This window comes from Psammomys obesus, unplaced genomic scaffold (assembly GCF_907164565.1).
Source record: "Psammomys obesus unplaced genomic scaffold, mPsaObe1.curated_primary_1811, whole genome shotgun sequence".
Lineage (NCBI taxonomy): Eukaryota > Metazoa > Chordata > Mammalia > Rodentia > Muridae > Psammomys > Psammomys obesus.
This window is the reverse complement of record NW_026590062.1, coordinates 7,121,058-7,141,956: the sequence shown is the minus strand read 5'-3', so window position 1 is coordinate 7,141,956 and position 20,899 is coordinate 7,121,058. Positions and strand designations below refer to the sequence as shown.

General features: G+C 48.1%; 1 protein-coding gene across 1 annotated transcript in view; it reads left to right on the top strand.

Annotated features, from left to right (window-relative positions):
* Positions 1 to 20,899, top strand: part of Fbxw8 (F-box and WD repeat domain containing 8) — a 73,372-nt gene that overhangs the window by 40,855 nt on the left and 11,618 nt on the right. Inside the window, exons 8-9 of the mRNA XM_055605955.1 lie at positions 2,588 to 2,794; positions 19,558 to 19,685. Of these exons, the coding sequence (XP_055461930.1) occupies positions 2,588 to 2,794; positions 19,558 to 19,685 (335 nt within the window). The remainder of the gene's footprint in view (positions 1 to 2,587; positions 2,795 to 19,557; positions 19,686 to 20,899) is intronic.

Genomic DNA, 20,899 nt, shown 5'->3' with positions numbered 1-20,899 from the left:
TTCTTTCTTTCTTTCTTTCTTTCTTTCTTTCTTTCTTTCTTTCTTTCTTTCTTTCTTTCTTTCTTTCTTTCTTTCTTTCTTTTTTATTATGCGTTTGGGTATGTGCTCAAAAGAGGGTCAGAGGTGTTGGATCCCCAGGAGCAGAAGTTATAAGTTGTTGTGAGCTGGGAATCTGATTCAGGCCATTATAAGAAGCAGTTCATGCTCTTAACTGCTGAGCCTACTCTCCACCCCCAGCTTCTAAAACAAAAGAACACAGCAGTGCAGGCAAACATGGAGCTGGCTTCAGGGCCAGAGTTTTTTTTCTTACCCATCATCCCAGCCTTCTTTCTGCCAGTGTGGCACCCTCACCCTGGGAGCTGGAGCTTCATTCCTGGCCTAACCCTGAGTGAGCAGCTGTGGAACATTGCAGTGTGTGTGGAAGGAAGCATCCACCCCACACTGTTGTCTACCTAAAACTGAGAAGAGCTTTGGAGGGAGTCCATGGATGTCAGCTCCAGGATGTCGTGTGAAGCTGAGCGAGCTCAGCGGCCTTTGCACAGAGCTCTGACAGGTTAAGTTGTTACTAGTCTTGTTCACCAAACACACGTGATTTGGTGATAAGGCAGTGTTAATCTCTCTATGCCGGATTTGGATTTAATTTGAGCATACTTCCTTTTGGCATTAGCCAGGGGAGTGAAAGAACCAGCCTTGAGTAAGGATGGATGGCAACTTGGAACCAGCTCCTCTCTCCATTTCCCTGTGGTAACTTAGATATGAGTAGCAAGCACCTAGTATCACTGCTTCACCTCCCTAAGCATCCTCTGTGGATCAGCTCTGTTTCTCAGAGTGTTCCTCTCACACGATCTGATGCTGTCAGCACATCCTGGGGCTGTGGAGAGACACATGGGGTGCGGGGCTTCCGTTTGTTCTGAAGGGCTAAAGAGCGCTATGGACCAGCCACAGTTATGCAAGCCAAGCACCCCTCATGAAGTGTAAATCCTGCCTTGGCAATCAGGTGCGATCCTGGGGCCGGCTGGAAGCTTTTGAGGTTGTTTACACCTCCCATCGAAAGATAGCCACTGCCAATCTGAGCCTCTTGGCCTGCTAGAAATTCTGCTGGAAGATGAAGTTAAATGGGTAACCAAAAGATGTATTTTATGAAAACAAGAAATGAGGTATTTTAGAAACAGGAGTGAGCAGTCCTGCTTAGGGACCCATCAACTCTCAGCAGTCTTTTCCAGTCCGGGTGCCAAGTTGCCACAGGATGCACTGTGTATCCCTGGATCAGGCACCCCTGGTCCATGGAGCCGGATCATCTTTGTTCCCTTGCTGTGCTTCCTGAATAACAGTGGCAACGTTCCCAGGTCTGCAGTGTTAGCTTGGAGCAGCTGGCCTTTGTGATGGACCCACAGCCCAAGATGTTGGGCTGCGCAGCAACGGTTTGGGCCCAGGATTAGCAGAGACACTGGATGCTTGCTTGTGCTCAGCTCCCCAGGGCAGCCTGCAGAACTCAGGCTTTTGAGCACCTCTGGCATATTGTCAGGGCAATGCTGTCCTTCACGCCATGGCTTTTCATGATTCCGCAGTGACTCACCTTCAGCATTCACGCTCCCTGAGATTACTAAGCAGGTGCAGTGTGATATAGACTACTCTGGGAAGAAGCAGATACTCCGAAAGTGTGCTGTTTCCCTGTATAGTCAGAAAACACTGACAAGAGTGTGGTTTGTCTGTGCTGGCCTCTACCCATAGGTGGTCACATGGCACAGGGGGTCATTGCCTGACAGGCAGGCAGGAGAGAACTAAGAACACAGATGTTTGGGTCATCTGATACTATGTTTGTGGTACTTACACATATTTGTCAAAACGCTTTTGTTCGTTTGGAACTGGGGGTATTTTACTTTTTAAGTTTTCTGTAAAACAACAAAACAGACAAGGATAGTTCTAAACATTGCTGTGTTCAGGATTTAAAAGACCCAGAAAGATTAACAGTGGGAAATTGCCTTTTTTATCTCACAGCCTGTTTCCCCCTTGAAGACAGCCATTGTTATAAGACATATCCATGCCTAAGCCAAGTGCCTTGTGGCTCTGCCCATCTGCCAGAATTTCAGGGGGTAGCCCACTAGGAATCCTCTTCCCTTGCTCCCCCCAGCCCTAATTCATCCCTCAGTGATCCCATTTAGATCATAAAGAAGTCTTCAGGTTTTTTTCCTGTGGTTGTATGGTATTTGCCATGCGGGTGTCTATAAGTACTGACGGAGGGGCCTCCTAGGTCAGTAAGATGGGCACTCTGGTGAGCCTTGCCAGTCTCTCTTTAGAGGATTATGTCTCTTGTTCACCGCCAGCTCTGTGTCCTCAGGCCTCCAGGTCCTCCTGCTGTGACAGGTGGAAATAGTGTTTGTGTAGACTTTGTTTTGTGGCTTCCCTTTTCAGAGTGCATTGAATTTTGCTTTTGCTGTTACAGGCATCTTTTCATCAGCCATGTTCATCTCCCATAAGTAGTCTCTATACCCAGCTGTTTCTATGAGCTGGGCCTATGTCCAGGGGAAATTCCTTTCTTGACTAAGTCAAGATGACTGTGGTGACTAAACAACACCTTTCTTCACAGGTTGACTACCTTGAAATAGTTCCGAACACTGGAAGGTATCCTGTGGCAATAGCCACCGCTGGGGACCTAGTGTATCTGCTGAAGGCCGAGGACTCAGCCAGAACCCTTCATTATGTCTATGGCCAGCCTGCTACGTGTCTGGATGTCTCAGCCAGCCAGGTTGCCTTTGGAGTGAAGAGTCTGGGATGGGTGTATGAAGGAAACAAGGTATGGAGACAGTGGCCTGTCCATCATCAAGAAAGAGCATGGATTTAATTGTTTTCAAAGGCAGCTGAAAATTTAAACTCTCTCTTTTGGTTTGGTTTGGCTGTTTGAAACAGGGTCTCACATATCCCAGGCTGGCCTTGAACTCACTGTGTAGCCCCCTGCCCTGTCTTGTCCTGAATTCTGGGAGTAGCCATGTGCACCACCACAGCCCTGGCAGCATGGTGCCACTCTTGGCACTCGTGTCTTCAGCTGGATTAGGGCAGTGTATGAGCATGGTAGAAAAATCCAAGCAATTAAACAGAACATGAGATGGAGAGTTTCTCCTCCACTGCACATAAGAGATTATTAGTGACTTCCAGGGGTCCACGTAGAAGAGTCTAACATATCCATAGACGTGTCTGTAGACTAAGGACAGATCTTTGCAGATGTCGGGTCATAGTGTGTGTCCTATTCTGTGCTTAGTGTTTTACTCAGCAATATTTTATATCTCCTGCCCTACTCCCCACCCTAGAGTTCCATCTTGTACTTGGAGCTCATAGGCCATGTAGCCAGTGCTCTCGCTAGTGGACATATATGTAGGCCACCCTTCCTGTTTGGGCTATCTTGGACAATGCTATAACCACACGCTGCAACTTGCAGAAATCCTTGTGTAGCCTGTCATTAGGATATGCATCAGAGTGCAGGTGGTCATTGCTGAACCGAGCTCTAAGGCAGAGCCAGTGAGACAGCTCAGCAGGTAAAGACACTTGCCACATAAGCCTGATGACCATCCTCCAAGCCCCACACATGTGTAGTGCCATATGTGTCCCCTGCCACCATTCACACATGTACATACAAACACACAAACACATGAACTAAAATGAAAAGTTTCTATCATAGTTTCTGTTGTCCCCAGCAGTGTATGAGAGTGCCTGCTGATATGTGTGACAGGGCAGGAGGACAGTCTTTTTATTAACCCTTGGCTGATAACTGTTTATCAATGCAGGTTCTTACCATCCTGATTGCAGGCCAACTCCTCAGTCCTAACACTGATTTATAGAACATGTCCTATCACTGCGATCAGGGGAGACTTCGTTTGGCTTTCATTTCCTTCTGGTTTGCCTGCTCTTGATGCCACTGGCAGTTGAGGTCTTCCTGGAAAGAAACACCTGAGCCAAAGGCTCCTTCTCCTAATAAAGGTGTTCCCTTTCCTACACAGCAGTGATGTGAATTGGAAAGGCCAGCTCTACATGTACACTGTCCAGCCCTACCTGTCCCTATGACCCTGTGTGACCTCGGGCAAGGAGCCCAGTCTTCCTTTTCCCCAACCCCTCTTTAGAAATTTTTTTAGATTAATATTTTATATCTTAGGTGTGAGTCATTTATCTACATGTACCTCTGCACCACATGCATGGGCCCCTTGAAGTCAGAGAGCACTTCGGATCCTTGGGCTCTGGCCCTGAGCTGGGCCCTCCGCTCTGTGAAAGAGAGGTGGACTTAGTTCACATCAGTGCTGCTCCACTAGCCCTTGTGCATTTCCTCTTCCCTGCTGCTCACACTGGGTTCCAGGCTCCAGTGCAATTCTACGTTTCACTTTCCACATACGTTTGAGCTGTGCTCAAAAACTGAAGCATCCTGGCTTCTAGTTACATATAGAAGAGACTGGTCAGAGGCAGCAAATTCTCTCTGCAAGGCAGCACTTTGTGCTTCAGCAGACCCATGCTTCTAACTGTGAAGCCTGCAGTGAGAATGAAGGAGCAGGAGGAGGAACTAGTTTCTCACAGTGTTCTGTGTCCTTCCTTGCTCTGAAGGAAGGATGTGACTGCTCATTTTCTGTTTTGCCTTCACAGTTTTGTTTCCTAGTTTGTTAGTATTCTCAGTGAAGTTGGGTGGTGGTGGTAATACTAGTCTCTTTGAAATCTTGGTATTTTAAATCTTTGTCTCACTCTCTCTTTTTTAGGTCCTTAGGGATTCACTTTCTAATAAGTGTGGGCTCTACCACTGAGCCATGTCCAGCTCTGTGCTCCTCTCTGTACTGTTGTGGTAATCTCGCAGGCCCTTGCTCCTTAACTTAACTGGATGGATAGATTTCCTCTACTAATGGAATTTTTTTTAATGCGTCTCAGACTTCCAACCCAATGCAAAGGATTGATTGTAATAATCGGCTAAATAAGACATTAATATTTTTAATGTATGCTTAGCACTGCCTTACCTAGAAAATAACTCACTCCTGGTTTTGTTGCTTCTAAATAACTCGCTGCTAGAGTTTTGTTGCTCTTTTAAAGTGAGGCATGGAGGTGTGCTGACCACAAGAGTATTGCTAAGCCTGTCATTCAGTGCTGTTCTTTAGTTTCAGAGAGCATCTCCTCATCTCTACTGTGTCTTCTACATTCTCACAACAGCTGCATGTCAGTCACAGTTGCCAACCCATGTCAGTTAAGCTATGTAATGGAGGTTCAGTGACTCTTGTGAGCACTGTGATTTGGCCACATGCACTCAGCTTGGCAGTGCAAGGCCCTGCGCCACCATTTATTAGCTTGCTGTGAGCCGCCTAGCAGCAGGTTTGCCTGGAGCTATGCACACGGGGGACCAGTGTCTGTGCCTCTGGCCTCTATCTCTAGGACTCAGATGAAGGCTTTCTGAGAACAGAGAGTTGGTTCGTCTTCGTTTGTACCTGATACAGGGCTGGGGCTTAACTACAGTCCTCTGTTGATCAACTGCGCTAAAAGCACACTCAAGTCCAAATGCTGAGATGGATTTAGTCAGGAGCTTAAACTCTCTGTAGCCTGTAGGAGTATCCAAGGGTAGTATTTCTGGGTCACTGGACAATGTTCTTGTGCCATATGCTGACAACACTGGGGTTTTATAGGCAGCACAGCTGTGTGAGCATTGAGTAATAGTGTTTCAGCATCCTTTCTCCATCCGCTCAGCAAGCCAGGTCATGTGGTCATTGAGGATACTTACTACATCAGTGTGTTTCTGGCATGGGAGTGTTAAACGGCATTATACACAGATTTCTTCACACTGGTCCTGACAAGTGACTGAGCTCTGTTAATAAACCATTGATAGAGCTTATCTGCCTGAGCTTGGAAGCCGGGCTTTCCTCTGTGGTGCAGGCTGGAGGCCTCCGAGAGTTAGTATTCTCCACATCTGGACTCCCATGGACCATTGTTCCCAGGCTTGATTTGGAGGTCCGGGCTGGTGGCTATACAGGATTTAGCAGCATCATGACTGTCTAAAGTAATAGAAAAAAAAGTCTAATTTATATTTTTTCCTTTAAAAGTCAGATTTTTAAACATTTTTATGTGTATGGTGTTTTTCTTGTATGTATATTTGTGCACTGTGAGCATGCAGTGCCTACAGAAGCTGGAAGAGGGCACTGAAGCCATGGAACTGGAGTTACAGATAGTTGTGAAACCACCATGTGGACTCTGGGAACTGAATCTAGGTCGTTGGCAAGAGCAGCCAGTGCTTTGAACCTCTGAGGCATTGCTCCAGCTCCTAAACTTTTATTGTGACTAGATGAAGATATCTCCTGATCCAGATACAGATGTGGGTAGCACAGGTGGGAGATTCATCCTGGAGCCTCTCAAGCTGCTACCCATCATTTGGTTTTGGAGCCAAGTTGGAGTTGCCCATTTCTTGCACATCCCTACCTTTTTAAAGTGTGAGTGGAGCCAGGTGTGGTGGTACTTGCCTGTAGTCCCAGCACTCTGGAGGCAGAGGCAAGCAGATCTCTGCCTTCAATGCTAGCCTGATCTACATAGGGAGTGGAGGCCAGTCAAGGCTCCAAACAGAGACCCTATCTCAGAGGAGAAAAAAGAAAGCATTAAATGGCAGAACTGTGTTGCATCTTGCTTTTGCACGTAGTGAAGCCTGGTGAGGTCATTTTGTAGGACACAGAGCTCTCTGGTGCTGTTTTGTCGGGGTTTCGAACTTTCTGGCATTGTACCTGATGGACAGCCTCACCCATTCAGCCTGCCACTGTGCAAGTATGCAGCACCAGTATAGCATGAGCTCCTTGTTGAGGACCTGCTGGGTAAAGCAATGTGCTCCTTCATGACACTGCCAGTGCTGCCTGCACTAAGGATGCTTGTGAGGGGTGACGGCATCCCACCCACAGGCCTCCTGGATGTCCCTCCTCTCTGTAGGCTGTATGTACAGCTGGGAGAGAAGTGTGGGGCTTGGCGTGACTTTGCTGTTGAGTTCATGTTTGCATCTGTCTACTTGGAAGGCAAATGCTTTACTAGCATCATATGGCAGGGCCGGCAGCCCTCTTAGGCCAGTGTCATGGTGCAAAGAGTGGTATCATACATTGTTGTGTGCTTCCCCACTGCTTGTTGGATAATCCTTTGAGGGTCCATGATTCTATTGAACAGTTGGCAACTGTCTCTTCTTCAGCAGTGAGGGATGGACATGTGACTTTGGGTTACGTAAGTGGTGCTGAGTAACCAAGGCTGTGTATTTTTCTCTAAGGGCCATGCTTGTTGCTAATGGCAGGAATGATGGGCAGGAATAGGGCTTCCCACCAAGAGGAGTTGCTCAGAGGTCTTTAACTTGCAATGGAAAAGAATTCTGAATTCTTGATGTTCGTTCTTGGGTTCTCAGAGTTTAGTGGTAAATGTCTTAGAGGTAGCCATTACTGAGTAGTGGTAGGTGACAGTAGAAAGAAACAAAAGAAAAGTCTCTTGACCACATGACTTCATACTGCAGTGGAGAGTCAGCAAAGTTCTTAACACAACCCTTGATGCTCAAGCAGCCTTCCAAAATTTGTTTTCTGCCTCATAGTTGTGAATTCATCAGCAGTGCTTTCGTTTCTGTAACCATTTATAACAGCATGCCCCCTTTATTAATCTCTTTGCTGCCTGGATTGGGCTCTCTGGGTGGACAGCTAGGGCAGAGCTGCCACTGGTGGAGCATCATGCTGCCGATGAGCCTCGTGCCTCATAAAGGGAGCTGGAGCCCCACTTAGTGCTCTTAGCATCATTCTATGGATCTGGACATATTTCCCAATTTAGTTCTGAAGCACTTGGCATTTGATGGCAGATTGTATTAAGCAGCACGCGGCGCGCATCCTAATCAGGGCGAGGGATGAAGTCATCGCAGGCTGGAATGTGCTGGGCAGGGAGGCTGGCTTGGGCTGCAGCAGCTTACATCACACCAGAAAATAATTGCCTAAGTCTCTGAGCTGATGGCTTCCCACGTGCAGCCAGGATGAGACTTGGGATTGGTTGCCTGCACTGGCCACAAGGTGAGCTGTCTGTCTGGAGCCTCGGAGGTCAGAGCGTGTCTGCAGATGGGCTGCACTCTGCAACATCCTGCCAGAATCAGAGAGCTGTGTTTCTCTTTTATTGGTCAAGTCTTGATACTCCACATGCAGGACAAACAAGTGAAAATTGAAAGTTTATAAAATATTTTCACATTCTCCTCAAACCTTTCTGATTTTCTTGTATTTGCTTTGTTGGGGCATTGATGGCTAACTCCTAGAGATCAGTTTTCTGGAAGGAGGAACGTCCAGCACTGTTATATCTTTCATATCAGTGAACTGGTTGCACAGGGACAGCTTTTGTGCTCTTTGATAGTGACCGGCAATTCGGGTGTTTTCTCTTGTGAAGGTAGACGCGGCGAACTCTGGGAATTCCAGAGTGCTGAAAATCTCAAACATAAATGGATGAGAAATGAACATTCAAGATTGTTTTGTGCAGGTCTTAGTATTAAAATAATGTCAATAACTGATCTTGCTGGTGTTATTGGTAATGAAAGATGAAGGAAACTCCCCTAAGTTTTAGTGAAACCCTTGAAGCGTTCCCACAGAGGCCCAGGGTTGCTTGGGACTTTAAGCACCCCTTTCCTCAGAGGCCTCTGAAGACTTGGCGCTGAGTGTTTCTTGTTACTTCTCGGGGAAGTTAAGTATGATTTAGGATCTCCGCCTCCTAGAAGGGTGAAACTACATGGTAGACAGTTTATAAAGAGAACAGGGGCTTTGACCAGGGAAGTGGGCAGGGCTGTTGGAATCATAAACTTCAAGCAAGTTACTTTCCTTGATTTTCCTGAGAAATTGGGATGATGCTTGGCATATGGCTGGTGTTCTTGTGTCCGCTAGCATTGGGGTGAAGTTGGACTTGTACATGCAGAGGCAACAGGCCTGTGGAAGGGAGCCTGAGGTGGCCCAGGCTGGCTGGACCCTGGTGGTCTGATCCCTGGGAGGTATGGGAGCCTGGCTTAGTTTCTTTTCCTGAGACTGGTAGAACAGGCCATGTGATGACCTATGGGTACTAAGTCACTGGACAGCCTTGCTGGCAGGGCTGGCACCACACCTCAGATAGCTTCTGTCTGTACAAACCTTGCATAGTTTTGGTTGCCACTGACATTAGTAATGTTTTCTGATATTTAACTTACTTCATCAGTATTCTGAATGCATTGAGAAAAATTACAAAGCATTACATTGGCTATGATGTCCATTAACCCTTTCTTATTAGGCTTTTGAACTAAGATTAGATTTTTATTTAGAATCTAACTTTTCCAGTGGCTTCCCTGAGTATATGTAGAATTCCTGTCCTGGTTCACCAGCCTGCACACATGGGAGACTGTGAACTTGGAGTTGACTATTGTGATTATTTTCCCAGCACAGATTGGGATGGCTTTTATTTCTCTGTGCCAGATGAGTCTCAGGGTAAATATTGCCCAGACAGCAACTAGGTTTGTTAGTGTTAAAAATCAGCATGTTTTTCAGAGAGTCAGGATCTGAGGGGGCCTGGTGGAAATGTTTGCCATCTTCCAGGAGTGAAAACAGTAACTATGGGGTAAAACACATGCTCCCACACAGTCCAGACTATTAAGACCGACGGGCTTAGCAAGGAGGGAGAGTGGGAGAGCAAGGACACAGTATAGCACATGGCCTCAGCAGGCTCAGTCTCCAGCTAATTCAAGTGTTTGCTGTATTCAGATAACACATAGCATGTAAAGTCCAAGACTTGGGCTTTTCACCCTGTACCTAGGAGACAAAGCTTTATTAGCATAGCCCACACCTCCCCTTCTTCTGTAAGGCCTTAGATTAGAGAGGGGGGTTAGCAACATGTTGAGTTGCACAACTACTTCTAGTGAGTGGATGACAAACTACTCCTCACAACATTCCCTCAGCAATTAACTGCACAGTGGATTCCCTTGCAGCTAGGCAGAGGAAAATTCTAGCTTAGCTCACACTTGAGACAGAGTGATTAAAGTTTGCCAAGTATTAAAATGAGTCCGCAAGTCCTCTGAAGGCTATCCATAAAAGGTGCCCAACCATGATCCGGCTGCTAGCCACTGCTTACCTCTGCTTCAAGGATAGTGCTCTAATGAGGGTCAATTTGCTCTTCCTAAACCTAGCTCCATGTCCAGCTTTATTCAGGTTTCTGTTAGTGGCTAGGCTTGGGCAGTGCCCTGTGCTCCTCCTATTTCTACAGTGAGCTGTGGTCTCCACTTCCCTATTTCCTTGGGTTGGGAGCTCATACATCTTGTTCACAGGAGATTTTGAAATGCACATTGAAAATGCCTCCAGAGCTAGATCCTTGTACCCCCGCTCCCATTCCTGCACCCTTGCACTCCTTGGCATATCTATACATACCTGTACCTCCTACCCTTACAATACCCCTGCACTCTCTGGCACACACACAGACACACACCCCTGCATTCCTTGGCACACATACACACCTGCAGCCTTTGCAATCTTTGTTACACACACATACACTAACTATTTCAGAAAATTGTTTTATCAGAAAAGTGGCCCATGCCAAGCACTGTGAGGCCCTTTCAAAGCTCTCAGGAATCAGACCCCACCCCAGCTTCCAGCTCTCTACCGGCACCTACAAGATGAGTCTCTACGCAGCCCAGAGGTGTCTTCCCCCCCCCCCCCCCCCGCCCCCCGCCCCCTCCCCCCCCCCCCCCCACGGCCCCCCCAGCCCCCGCCCTGGGCGGCTCCCCCCCCCCCCCCCCCCCGCCCAGGACTAGCAGATGCCTCCTTTCCCTGCTCCCATCTCATCTTCTCATGTCCTTTCAGAAGAGGACATGCTTCAGTCCCACAGTCCCTCCCCTGACCTCAGCACACATGAACCTGCAGCTCACATTTTGACCCTGTTGCCACCCAGCACTGTAGCTTACCAGAGGACAGTAACCAGGAAGCTGGAGGCAAGGGCTTCCAGCCGAGGGACACTTGAGTTCCTCAGCATCTGGGAAGCAGTATGGTTAGGTGGGGGTAGAGTCCCGAATCGTCTGGGGGCAGCACCCACAGGAGCAGAGCTGGTGAGGAGTGTGTCCTGGCCAAGTAGGGCTAAGAGCCTACGGGTGCGCCATTCCCAGGGCTACTGTTGATACTCGTGCTGAGTCTGCCCTTGGGGTGCCCTGGGGTAGAGGTTTAAAGAGGGGGACATTGATGGCCAGACCCCAGTGAAGCCTACTTTCAGAACTCCCTAGCTGGGCAAGAGATGTGTCCTCTGTCATTGCCATTTTCTTGTAGAAAGTGAGAAAAGTAGGGATTCCACCTTCTTTCTAGCGTTGTGAGGATCAGAAGAACATGGACACAGTGGAGTCCTGCACACAGAACTGTGCTGGCTTTTGGGAGTAGCCAGTTTAGGCAAGGATCAGGAAGAGGCACTCTAGTGTGGTAGCTGGGGTGGGAAGGACTGGGCTGTGCCTGGCCTGCTTCCCAACTGTTCCCTGTGTAGTGTGGGGCAAGCTATTTCAGATGGCCTTCAGTTTCCTGGTGGCTCAGTGCCGGTGTTGGTATTCTGAATACACTCTGTAGTATATTCAAAAGGGCTTGTGGAAGAACAAGTGCCACACTGCTCTGCAGGTCCCCAGGGACAGCATTGCATACAGTGCGGTGAGCAGAGGTCGCCATGCTTAGGGGATGTATATATAGCAAGTAAGGACACCCCGTCTGTGGACTGGACTGTGCACCCACACCAAAGGCTGTGGCTGTTCACTGCTGATTTCAGCCCCCTGCAGCTGCCATTTATTTCCACAGTCTAGTTTAGGGATCTTCTGCTTGTCTACCCTCTGAGCCTCTCCAGTCTAATTTGGGGTTGAAACAGAAGTCAGGCTGGTCAAAAGAAAGGGTAATTAGGTAAATACTAAGTTTCCTGGACAAAGTCATCCGGTCTGTAGGCTGCAGAGTGCTCTGATCACCGATTTAAGATAACACAGCATTTTCACCTTAAAGAATTCACATCCTGGTGTACTGCTTTGGTTTCTCCCCACACAAAGTGCATGCGCTGACCCCATCTCACATGCAGAGTGTCTGTCTGTGACACTCTCTGTGATGACGCACACCACACAGTTAGTCAGTATTTGGGCACATTTGCACAGTTGACTCCAACCTCTGCTGGACACAAATGTTTCCTGATCACTTCTGTCACCTCATCACGCTCATGATGGTCACAGCCTTAACCTTTTCCCCTGTGGTGATGGTTACATAAAGAGATAGCTGAAGCCAGTGGGAGCTACATCTGCTCACTGCTCTAAGGAGACCTGCACCACCCTGAGCATGCATCAGCAGAGAGACATGGGACCAGAGAATCCTGGACTCCACAGGATGCACTTACCCTGGCTTCCCTAGGCTTAGGTCACAGTAGGTGTTGGTTTAGCCTCGGTCTGGTCCTTTGTAGACATCTGCCCATATCACAAAGCCTCAAGCCTGGCACAGCCTATGTGATTGGCACTGCCTTCCCGGGAAGAGCCCAGTCCTGGAACGGCCAGGGTTGCAGGTGCATTGGCACGTGGTGGGCAGTGTGTGGGGCCTTGCCTACCCAGTGCCTGGCGACGCTCGGCAACACCGTCCCATCCCTGAAATATCTTGGCCTTGTGGGCTTGTTGCTCCAATTAAAACTTAAACACGAAAGCAGCCAGCTTCTTCCTTTGTGTGAGTGAGCGCGGACAGTGCCAGAGCATGTCATGGAAACTGTGGGGGGCTGTTTTCAGGGAGCTGTGCTCATGTTGAGGAGCCATCTCTTCAAGCGCTGCGTCTTGCTGGGGTGCTGCTGGGGGCACGTGAAAGGCAGGTTTCTGTTTGCCAACAGTTAAGTCACCTCTGAGATGGTGGTGAAAGTCATTGTCCACATGTTCACAGACACGGCTGCGCCAGGCCTCATGCTATGACTTATCTCTGGCAAGGACTTAAAATCGTCTCTCTGGCTGGTTGTCAAAAATTACATCATATCAGAGTAAACTGCTTTTAAATCAGACATCCATTATTCATGTATATTAACTGCTTTTTTATTTTTTTATTGGCTGTTTTGTGTGTGATTTACTTTTTCCCCCAGCCTCCTTGCCCTCCCCAGTTGTCCATCTTTCTCATCCTTTTTTTAAATCTGAGCTCATCTGTGAATTCCCTGGGCTGTTCACTTAGCTTTGTGTATGAAGCAGTGTGCACACCTTGCTTTGTGGTGAAATGCCTCGCTTGTTATTACCAGGATTTATAGCCTTTCCCTTGTCTTCTGCATTTACAAAAATGAGAGTACCAGTGGCCCTACCAGGCAGCTGGACTGCTGGGTGGACAGCGGGCATGTGTGTTCATGGTCACACTCTTGAAGCCTGTCTTTCTAAGACAGTGTCGCTTATGGCCATGGTCAGACAGCGTGTGAGCTGCATGCTTCATCCACTTCATCTAGTGCATGGTCAGCCTGCATAGCACCTGACGCTGCTCCGTAATCCAGAGAAGTAGGCTTGTGCTCACCCCGTGTGACTGGTATCTGGTGGCTATGGGACATTTCTCTCACTTCTGGCATTTGGAATAGGGGTTAGGGTCTGTCCTGTTATAACCACAGCTGTGCTGTGCCCGCAGCCATGCTGACACTTCACTGTGCCATCAGCGTTGGTTATTTTCCTGCAGTTAGTTGAGTCGCTGCCCCCTCCAACCTCTCAGACTGTTTTCTGAAATGCTTTTCACTTTACTCACTTTGTTACTGAAGCCCAGAGCATGTTTCTACCCGAAATGTCCTCATTTCACTGTCCCTCTTGAAGGCCAGCATGGCCCAATGGCCATGGTTCTAGGTTGACAGGTGTTTGCTCAATCGCTTGAAGATGCTGCTGGTTTTTGACACCCATTGACACTGGTAAATCAGTGGCTATGGATGTAATTGCTGTCCCTCTGAGGACTCCAGCCCTCCCTTCACTATTGGAAGGTCCGGTCCTCCAGTTCTGAGCCAGCCTAGGAGCCCAGCAAAGCTTTGTCTCAAGAACAACAACAGAACCACAGCACAAGCTCATCACTTGGCTTTAATTTTCTGTGGTTTCACTCCAGCACCTCTGTATGGATTTATTTCAGTTTATCCTGTTGGGGATTTCTTGTGTTTCCTTTCAGCTGTAGCAAACACTTGGGGCAGTACCTGTTGAACGCTTCTCTGTTCTCTCTGTGGAGCTCAGGTTAGATGTGTGTTGGAGCAGTATGCTGATCCCCACTCACTTCCATCTGCATGTCTGCATGGTACTCTGAGGAATGGCTCAGATCTAGCTTCCTGCTCACCTGTCTCCCTGGATCACCCTCGATCTTTGCTTAGCCCATCCATCTATGGTGATTTCTAGAAATTCTGAGTTCAGTTTCTCAAATGTGCTCAGTTTGCTGCCTGCCCTGTCACATGGTAGGTGACTGTGTACACTGAGACTGTCTGCAGCCAACTCTGTGTTCTGAAACTCCCAGTGCCTCCAAAGCCCATCCTGCTTCTCACTGGCTCTGTAGAATTTGTCCTTTATTTTGAGTGGATACACAGCTGGAATTGATTTGCAGGCACCACAGATATCTGGGTGGCTCCAGGGAGTGGGAGCATTGTGCTCCCCTGAACTGAGCTGAGCTTCCCCAGGAAAGGGTTCCACCTTCACCCACCATCATTCTGGGGTCCACAGGCTCCGCTTTCTGCAGAGTTCTCATTTGTGATGTCCCCTGTGCTGTCAGATGCTGAGTCCCCAGCTGCCATTCTCGGGGGTTCCCAGAGAAGCCCTGGCCTGGCTCTCATTCCTTTGTGGTCTCATCACTTTGGGCACCTGTGAATCATACTGCTTCCCTTGAGGTGAGGAATGTGCAAAGAGGGGTCTGGTGGCAGACTTCAGTTGCACTTTGAGAAGCTTTCTGCTGGCTTATTGGTATGCCGCTTTGTCAGACAGGAAGAGAGCCCAAAGGCTTGGGTGGGTGGACGTTGGGGCATCTGCCTGGGCAAGCCGCAAAGTCACCCAGGAGTGGAGAGAAGATAAGCAGGGAAGGAAAGGCCCAAACTGGAGTAAATTCTAGGTTTCCTGGTTCCCAGTCTGAACCACTTCTCACCAAACACAAACGCATGCACCTAGCCCATTGCCAACCCACATCAGGACCATGGCATCTGGTGTCTGCTGCTTGTGCTGAGCACTGCATGAAAGGCGGAGGGCAGCAGCATTTATGCTCCAGGGAGCTTAAAGCCTGAATCAAGGAAGCACTCTGCTCTGTGTGTAAGTGCTTGGTAACTAAGCTGCACCTGGTGCTCAAGACAGTCTTGGGACTGTTTGACCCTCAGTGTTGGAGAACTGCAAGCAGATGACACAGTTCAGGGTGGCACTTGGGAACACCAGATGCAGCATGCTGGCTGACAATAAACACCCCCTGCTCTGTTGATCGTGGAGAACCCTGAGTGCCGATGGTGGGGTGGGGGGACAGAGAGTGGAGCACACTTGCCTGGATGCAGACGGAGAACATGAGGCCAGCTCGCTCGCTCTGTTCAGAAATGGCTTCTGCCTGGGGCTTTTCCCCCAAAGATCAAAGTATATGTGGTAGTGATGAGAGAGGCCGGGTAGCCAGGAGGGAGAAGAGGGGTCAGTTATATCTGCAATCTCCAAGACTTTGGGTCAGGACTTCCCTTCGTGTCTTTGGAATTTACTCCATCCCTGTTCAGTACGCACCTTGTTTAAAGGGAAACAAGCAAATTCTCTTTGATTCAAAAGGTTCTTAAGAGTGCTGATGTCATGGGGAGAGGCCTTTTCCACCACTGACCACATTGGTTAGGCAGCCTGGGGTTCTGAGAACATTCTCAAGTTTTGGTCAAATTAAAGTCAGTTTGCCAGAACATAGCCACAATTCTGTCATCAAGGTGCCAAGCTCCTTGAAGACATCTCTGTCTATGGTGGCTCATGTCCACAGATGGTGATGTCAGTCCTGGGTTTAGGAAGAACCTGTGCTGAATACTGGTTTCACAGAGTGGAGGAGAGGGTGGCAAGCTTTGAGCTAACCCCAGTGTAAGTGACGGTGGTAGCCATCTTCCAGTCCTTCCATTGTGATTTGGCTGGAAAGCCACAACCTCTCGACACCCTAAACAGACCTGGTCATGTGTAGAAGGTACAGACCTCCCAACCCAGAGTAGTCTCTGATGCTTTCCAGATATTGGATCTGTGGCCATCTCCTTCCCAACAGCATAGGCCAGTACAACAGCTCCCTCCTGCTTGAGACACCAGCTGCTAGGACACAGCAATACGATGGCTCTGTGGTCCCAGAAGAGGCAGGTCCCACATGCAGAAGAGTGGGACAGCTGGGACAGCAGCAGCTGGCCAGACACGGCTCTTTGATTTGGCAGTGTGTCGGCTGCCACACCCATTCACTCCAGTGCCTGCTACACAGAGGAAGACTCATAAATGTTCTCACCAGCTGCTGAATGTTTTATCAAAAACCAAGTCGAAGCAACTTATTTACCAGAATGGACTTATATATGCACAGACATTCAAAAGACCCACTTGTATTGGAGACATCAGCATCAGGAAAACACCAGCCTCTCACAGAAAGGACTTTTGCATGTACCAAGCAAGAGAGACAGACCTTCACACTAAAAACCTATACCTCTATTACCAGAATGTTTGGGGTGGCTGGATCCTCGAGATGGATCACAGTGGACCACCACACTCTTCTGTTACACAATTTACTGTAAGAACTCACTATAAGAGGCATTACATTTGGATAAAATATGTTTTTAAATATAGGCTTGAGAGCAGTTGGAATAGTTGAAAATTGACATTCTAAAGCTGTGTTTTATCAGAAACAAGTTAAGTTTTCTGCGGAGGAAATTAGCAGAAATAGAAAACCTTCCTGCCTGGTCCCTTATGAAGAGGATGCTTTCATTCACATAGGGTCACACACATTCACCCGGAAGACAGAAGGGAGACGTGAGAGCTTGAGCTCACAGTGCATCTCCTGCAGATGTCTGCAGGACACAGCATCTGCTGGCGTAGCTTTAGGAAAACTCCTAGAGACACAGTGGATGGCAGCACACGCCTGGGCCGTGATTGCTGCCAACACTGCCGAACCTGCATTTGATGCTTGGCTAATCTATCGACTCCATGGCCACATTAATGCAGAGCATCTGCTCCCAGACTGCAGCTGAGGGGAGTTTCCCCTTCTCTCAAGCATCTCTGAACGCCTCTGAGAACAACTCAAGTGGTCGTGGGTTAAGACTCATCCAACCAGGGCAATAAAGAGAAAAATTAGTCTAATGCATGGTCTTAACAAGAGGGAGTGTGAGCATGAATAATTGATATCACTAGTCTGTGGCAATCAGATAAAATGAAGTCCCATTTGCTCAACCTTATTAAAAGAGAGAGAGTGTGGGAGGGAGGGAGCCATGGTAAAGGTCGTTAAGGGACTTGTATCGTGGAAGACCTGCCTTGGAGATGGTAATGTGTTTTCCAATCTCTGTGGTCTTTAACTAAACGCAATGGTAAAGGTTCTCTTTGGATGGTTCTGATCCGTTGAATTATTGAACATTTTAGAAATACTTGACTGCTGACTTAGATGTCTTTATGATGAACTTGCAGAGTCTTTTTGGCGGGGATTATCTCCCTGTATCACTCAGAGATGATTCATCCACTTGTCAAAAAGGAAATAGAAAAAAGTGGAGGCTGCTGCTGGCTTCTGTGAGCCTCAGTTCTTGCGCTTTACCTGTCTGCTGCTGAAGGCCTACCTTCCTTCCACACTGATGTACTGTAAAAACAAAAAGGTCACTCCAAAATATTGAAATCTCTGTGATGATAATTAGGTCCAAAATGGTTACTTTTAAATTTTTAATAAATCTTCTTAAATTGCTACACAGTAACTGTACTTGTCCAGTGGGTGCCGTGGCATTTCTGTGCATGTACAGAACAGGACCTGCGCCTGGAGTGTCTTACCTCAGAACTGCTGCTTCATGCTGGGAACATTTTCAGAACACACCATCAGGTTGCTGGCTTTCAGCTTTCCTCCTCCCAGAAACCACCTGTGATAATGTCCACTCAGCTGCTGAAGATGGATTTGATCATGTCTGTATTGAAAACAGCACCATTTTAGGGCTTGTTTTCGTTTGTTTTTTGGTTTGTTTGTTTGTTTGTTTGTTTAATTGTTGAAAACTTTCTGTCAGGCCATAGCACACACCTTTAATCCCAGCACTCATGGAGGCAAAGGCAGATGGATACACTCTGAGTTGGAAGCCAGCCAGGGCTATACAGTGAGACCCTGCTTTTATGATGAATGATTGAATGAATGAATGAGTCAATGAATGAGCAAGTGAGTGAGCAAGCAGATCTAACTTTCTGTAAGGAACTTTTGTGTTTTGTTGCATCTTGGCTTGTACATTAGGCATTGAGAAGGCGTTGTAGATTCTGCCACTGTCTTTTGGCAGTAGTTAATTCCCCTGACCATGGTGTTAGACTCCCGTGGATTCTTGAAGATTCACATGTTAGAAATGTATGCCACCATGAGATTGATGGTTCTCACTGTGGAGATGATTTAATTTGTTAGGTGTTTCTCAGGACTGACATAAGAATCACCACTCATAAGTGTTAAGTGTCTGGGTTAATCAGAAGAGTTCTCATGGTCTCTATGGAAATGCCAGAGTCACTCTGCAAACCCAGAGTACTCACCACGCACACGTTCAGCGGAAGTCAGTGGAAGTGTAGTGGGAAGGCCTTTGCACTGTGAATTTGGACCAGGATTATGTACTGTTTACCAAATGACACCCAGTTGAGCTAGTAATAGCTTTTATTTAAAAGCTGACTACACATACACCTTCAATCCCAGTGCTCAGGAGGCAGTGGCAGGTGGATCACCAAGTTCAAGGCTAGCCTGGTCTACAGAACAAGTAGACAGCTAGGGCTACACAGAGAAACTTCGTCTCAAAAACACAAACAACAAATACCAAAACAGCAACAACAAAAGATGACCCCAGGAGAATAAAGGTGATCCATCCTTTATTCCCCTGTGCTGAAGAAGAGGCACACACACCCTCAATGAGAGTATATAGCCTGCAGGCATCTGCCCTCTGGCCTTCACACCCAGAACAAAGTTTCCAAACCCGGAGTGGAGAGCGGGGAGAGAGGTGCTGTTGGACTGGAGCTCAGTGGTGGCACCATGGTGGTGTATGTTTACAGTGCCGCTTCCCTCAGTTGCTGTAAGCTCTTCAGCTAACCCCAGCACACCTAACCCCTGTAACCTGTAGCTTTCATTCCTTAAACACAAAACAGAGAAAAGAGGTTCAGTTTAGCCTTGGAGAGAACAGGCTGCCTGACCTGCTGCTCATCATTCGTCTCTGCTCTCCTGCTTTTGCTTATACTTTGGTGAAGGAACTCTGGTTTTCCCCCTCTTGGTCTTTTGTCACTTGAGTAGCCAATATCCCTCTACTCTCAGTGGCCTAGAAGTGCCTAAGCCACTGAGTAGCAGAGCGTCCTCTGGGGACAGAATGAAATGCTCACTCAAGGTTGGCACAGTGCAAACTGTATGACATCCCCTGATGCCTAGGACTGACAGTCTGTGCTTTCTTCCCACTCAGATCCTGGTGTATAGCCTGGAAGCAGAACGCTGCCTCTCGAAGGTAGGCAACGCGCTTGGAGACTTCACTTGTGTCAACCTCCGAGACAGCCCTCCCAACCTAATGGTCAGCGGCAACATGGACAGAAGGTAGGTCAAGATGATAGCTGAAGGGGCTGAGAGTGCCCCACTCTTCAGCTTTGTCCCCAGCCCCGCACCCAGCCCCTGGACTTGGAACAGTCTTATATTAGGTATAGTTTGACCTGCTATGCCTGTGCTTCGCCTCTGAAGCAGCACAGGACAATTCTCCTTTAAGGCAGTTGGTGGACGGTCTAGTGAGACCACTTGGAATATCTTTTGTCCCCCTGCTGCAGAATTAGTTTGGCACCGAAAAGCTCGCTTTCCAATATTAAAAACAATAACCTAAGGGACAGGCCGTGTTCAGCACAATAGGGATGTCTGCCAAGTGATGCCAAGAGTGTATTTCAGAGCTCTGTGTGTCCCTCTGCTGACAGGAAAGAGACTTGATGGGAACAGATTCCACTTTCTATTTAGCTGATTAGCGGCCTTCTCTTTAACACGTTGGCTGAGGGAGTCAGTTTTCCTGGTACAGGGGCCAGTGCCAGCGTTCCACACTGTAGGATTAAAGTGTTTGAAAAGACCCTTCCCATCCAAATTTTAGTTTTTCCTCTTGTCTTGTCTTTTCCTTTGCTTTTTTTCTGTTTTTTGGCTAGTTACCTGCTATGTCTGATCCAGTGCCCCAGAGAGAGGTAGACTGGATGGGGTGCCAAGGCTGCTGGCACCCCTCCTCTGGGCCCAGCCCGGGGCTGCAGGTGCCGGGCTGCCCGGCTGTGAGTATCAGCTCTGAGGCGGGTGTTTCTTTGTGCCAAATCCCAGAGCTCTGTCCCAGAAGAGTAGCAGCTTACAGAAATCACTATTGAATCACATAGTGTTTCCAACCCCTGAGCCTCACCCACTAGCCCCACCCCACCTAGAGCAAAGAGAGCCTGAGCAAGCTTTGTGGGGAGAAGGCAGTCAGTCCATCTCACAGGGGCTTCTCAGTGACTCAAAATGTGGGGCTTGTAAATGGAGCTCTGAGTTCAGTGTGCCAAGGCTTGGGGGCTGGAGAGACAGCTTGGTCAGTAAATGACTACTGGGCAAACATGACCTGAATTTGGATCCCAGAATACATATTAGGAAAAACAACAACAACAACAAAAAAAAAAACAGGCAGGCTGAGCATGGTGGTTCACACCTTTAATCTCAGCACTTGGGAGGCCGAGGCAGGCAGATTTTTGTGAGTTCAGAGCCAGCCTGATCTAAATTGTGAGGGCTAGGCTGGCAAAGGCTACAGACCCTGTCTA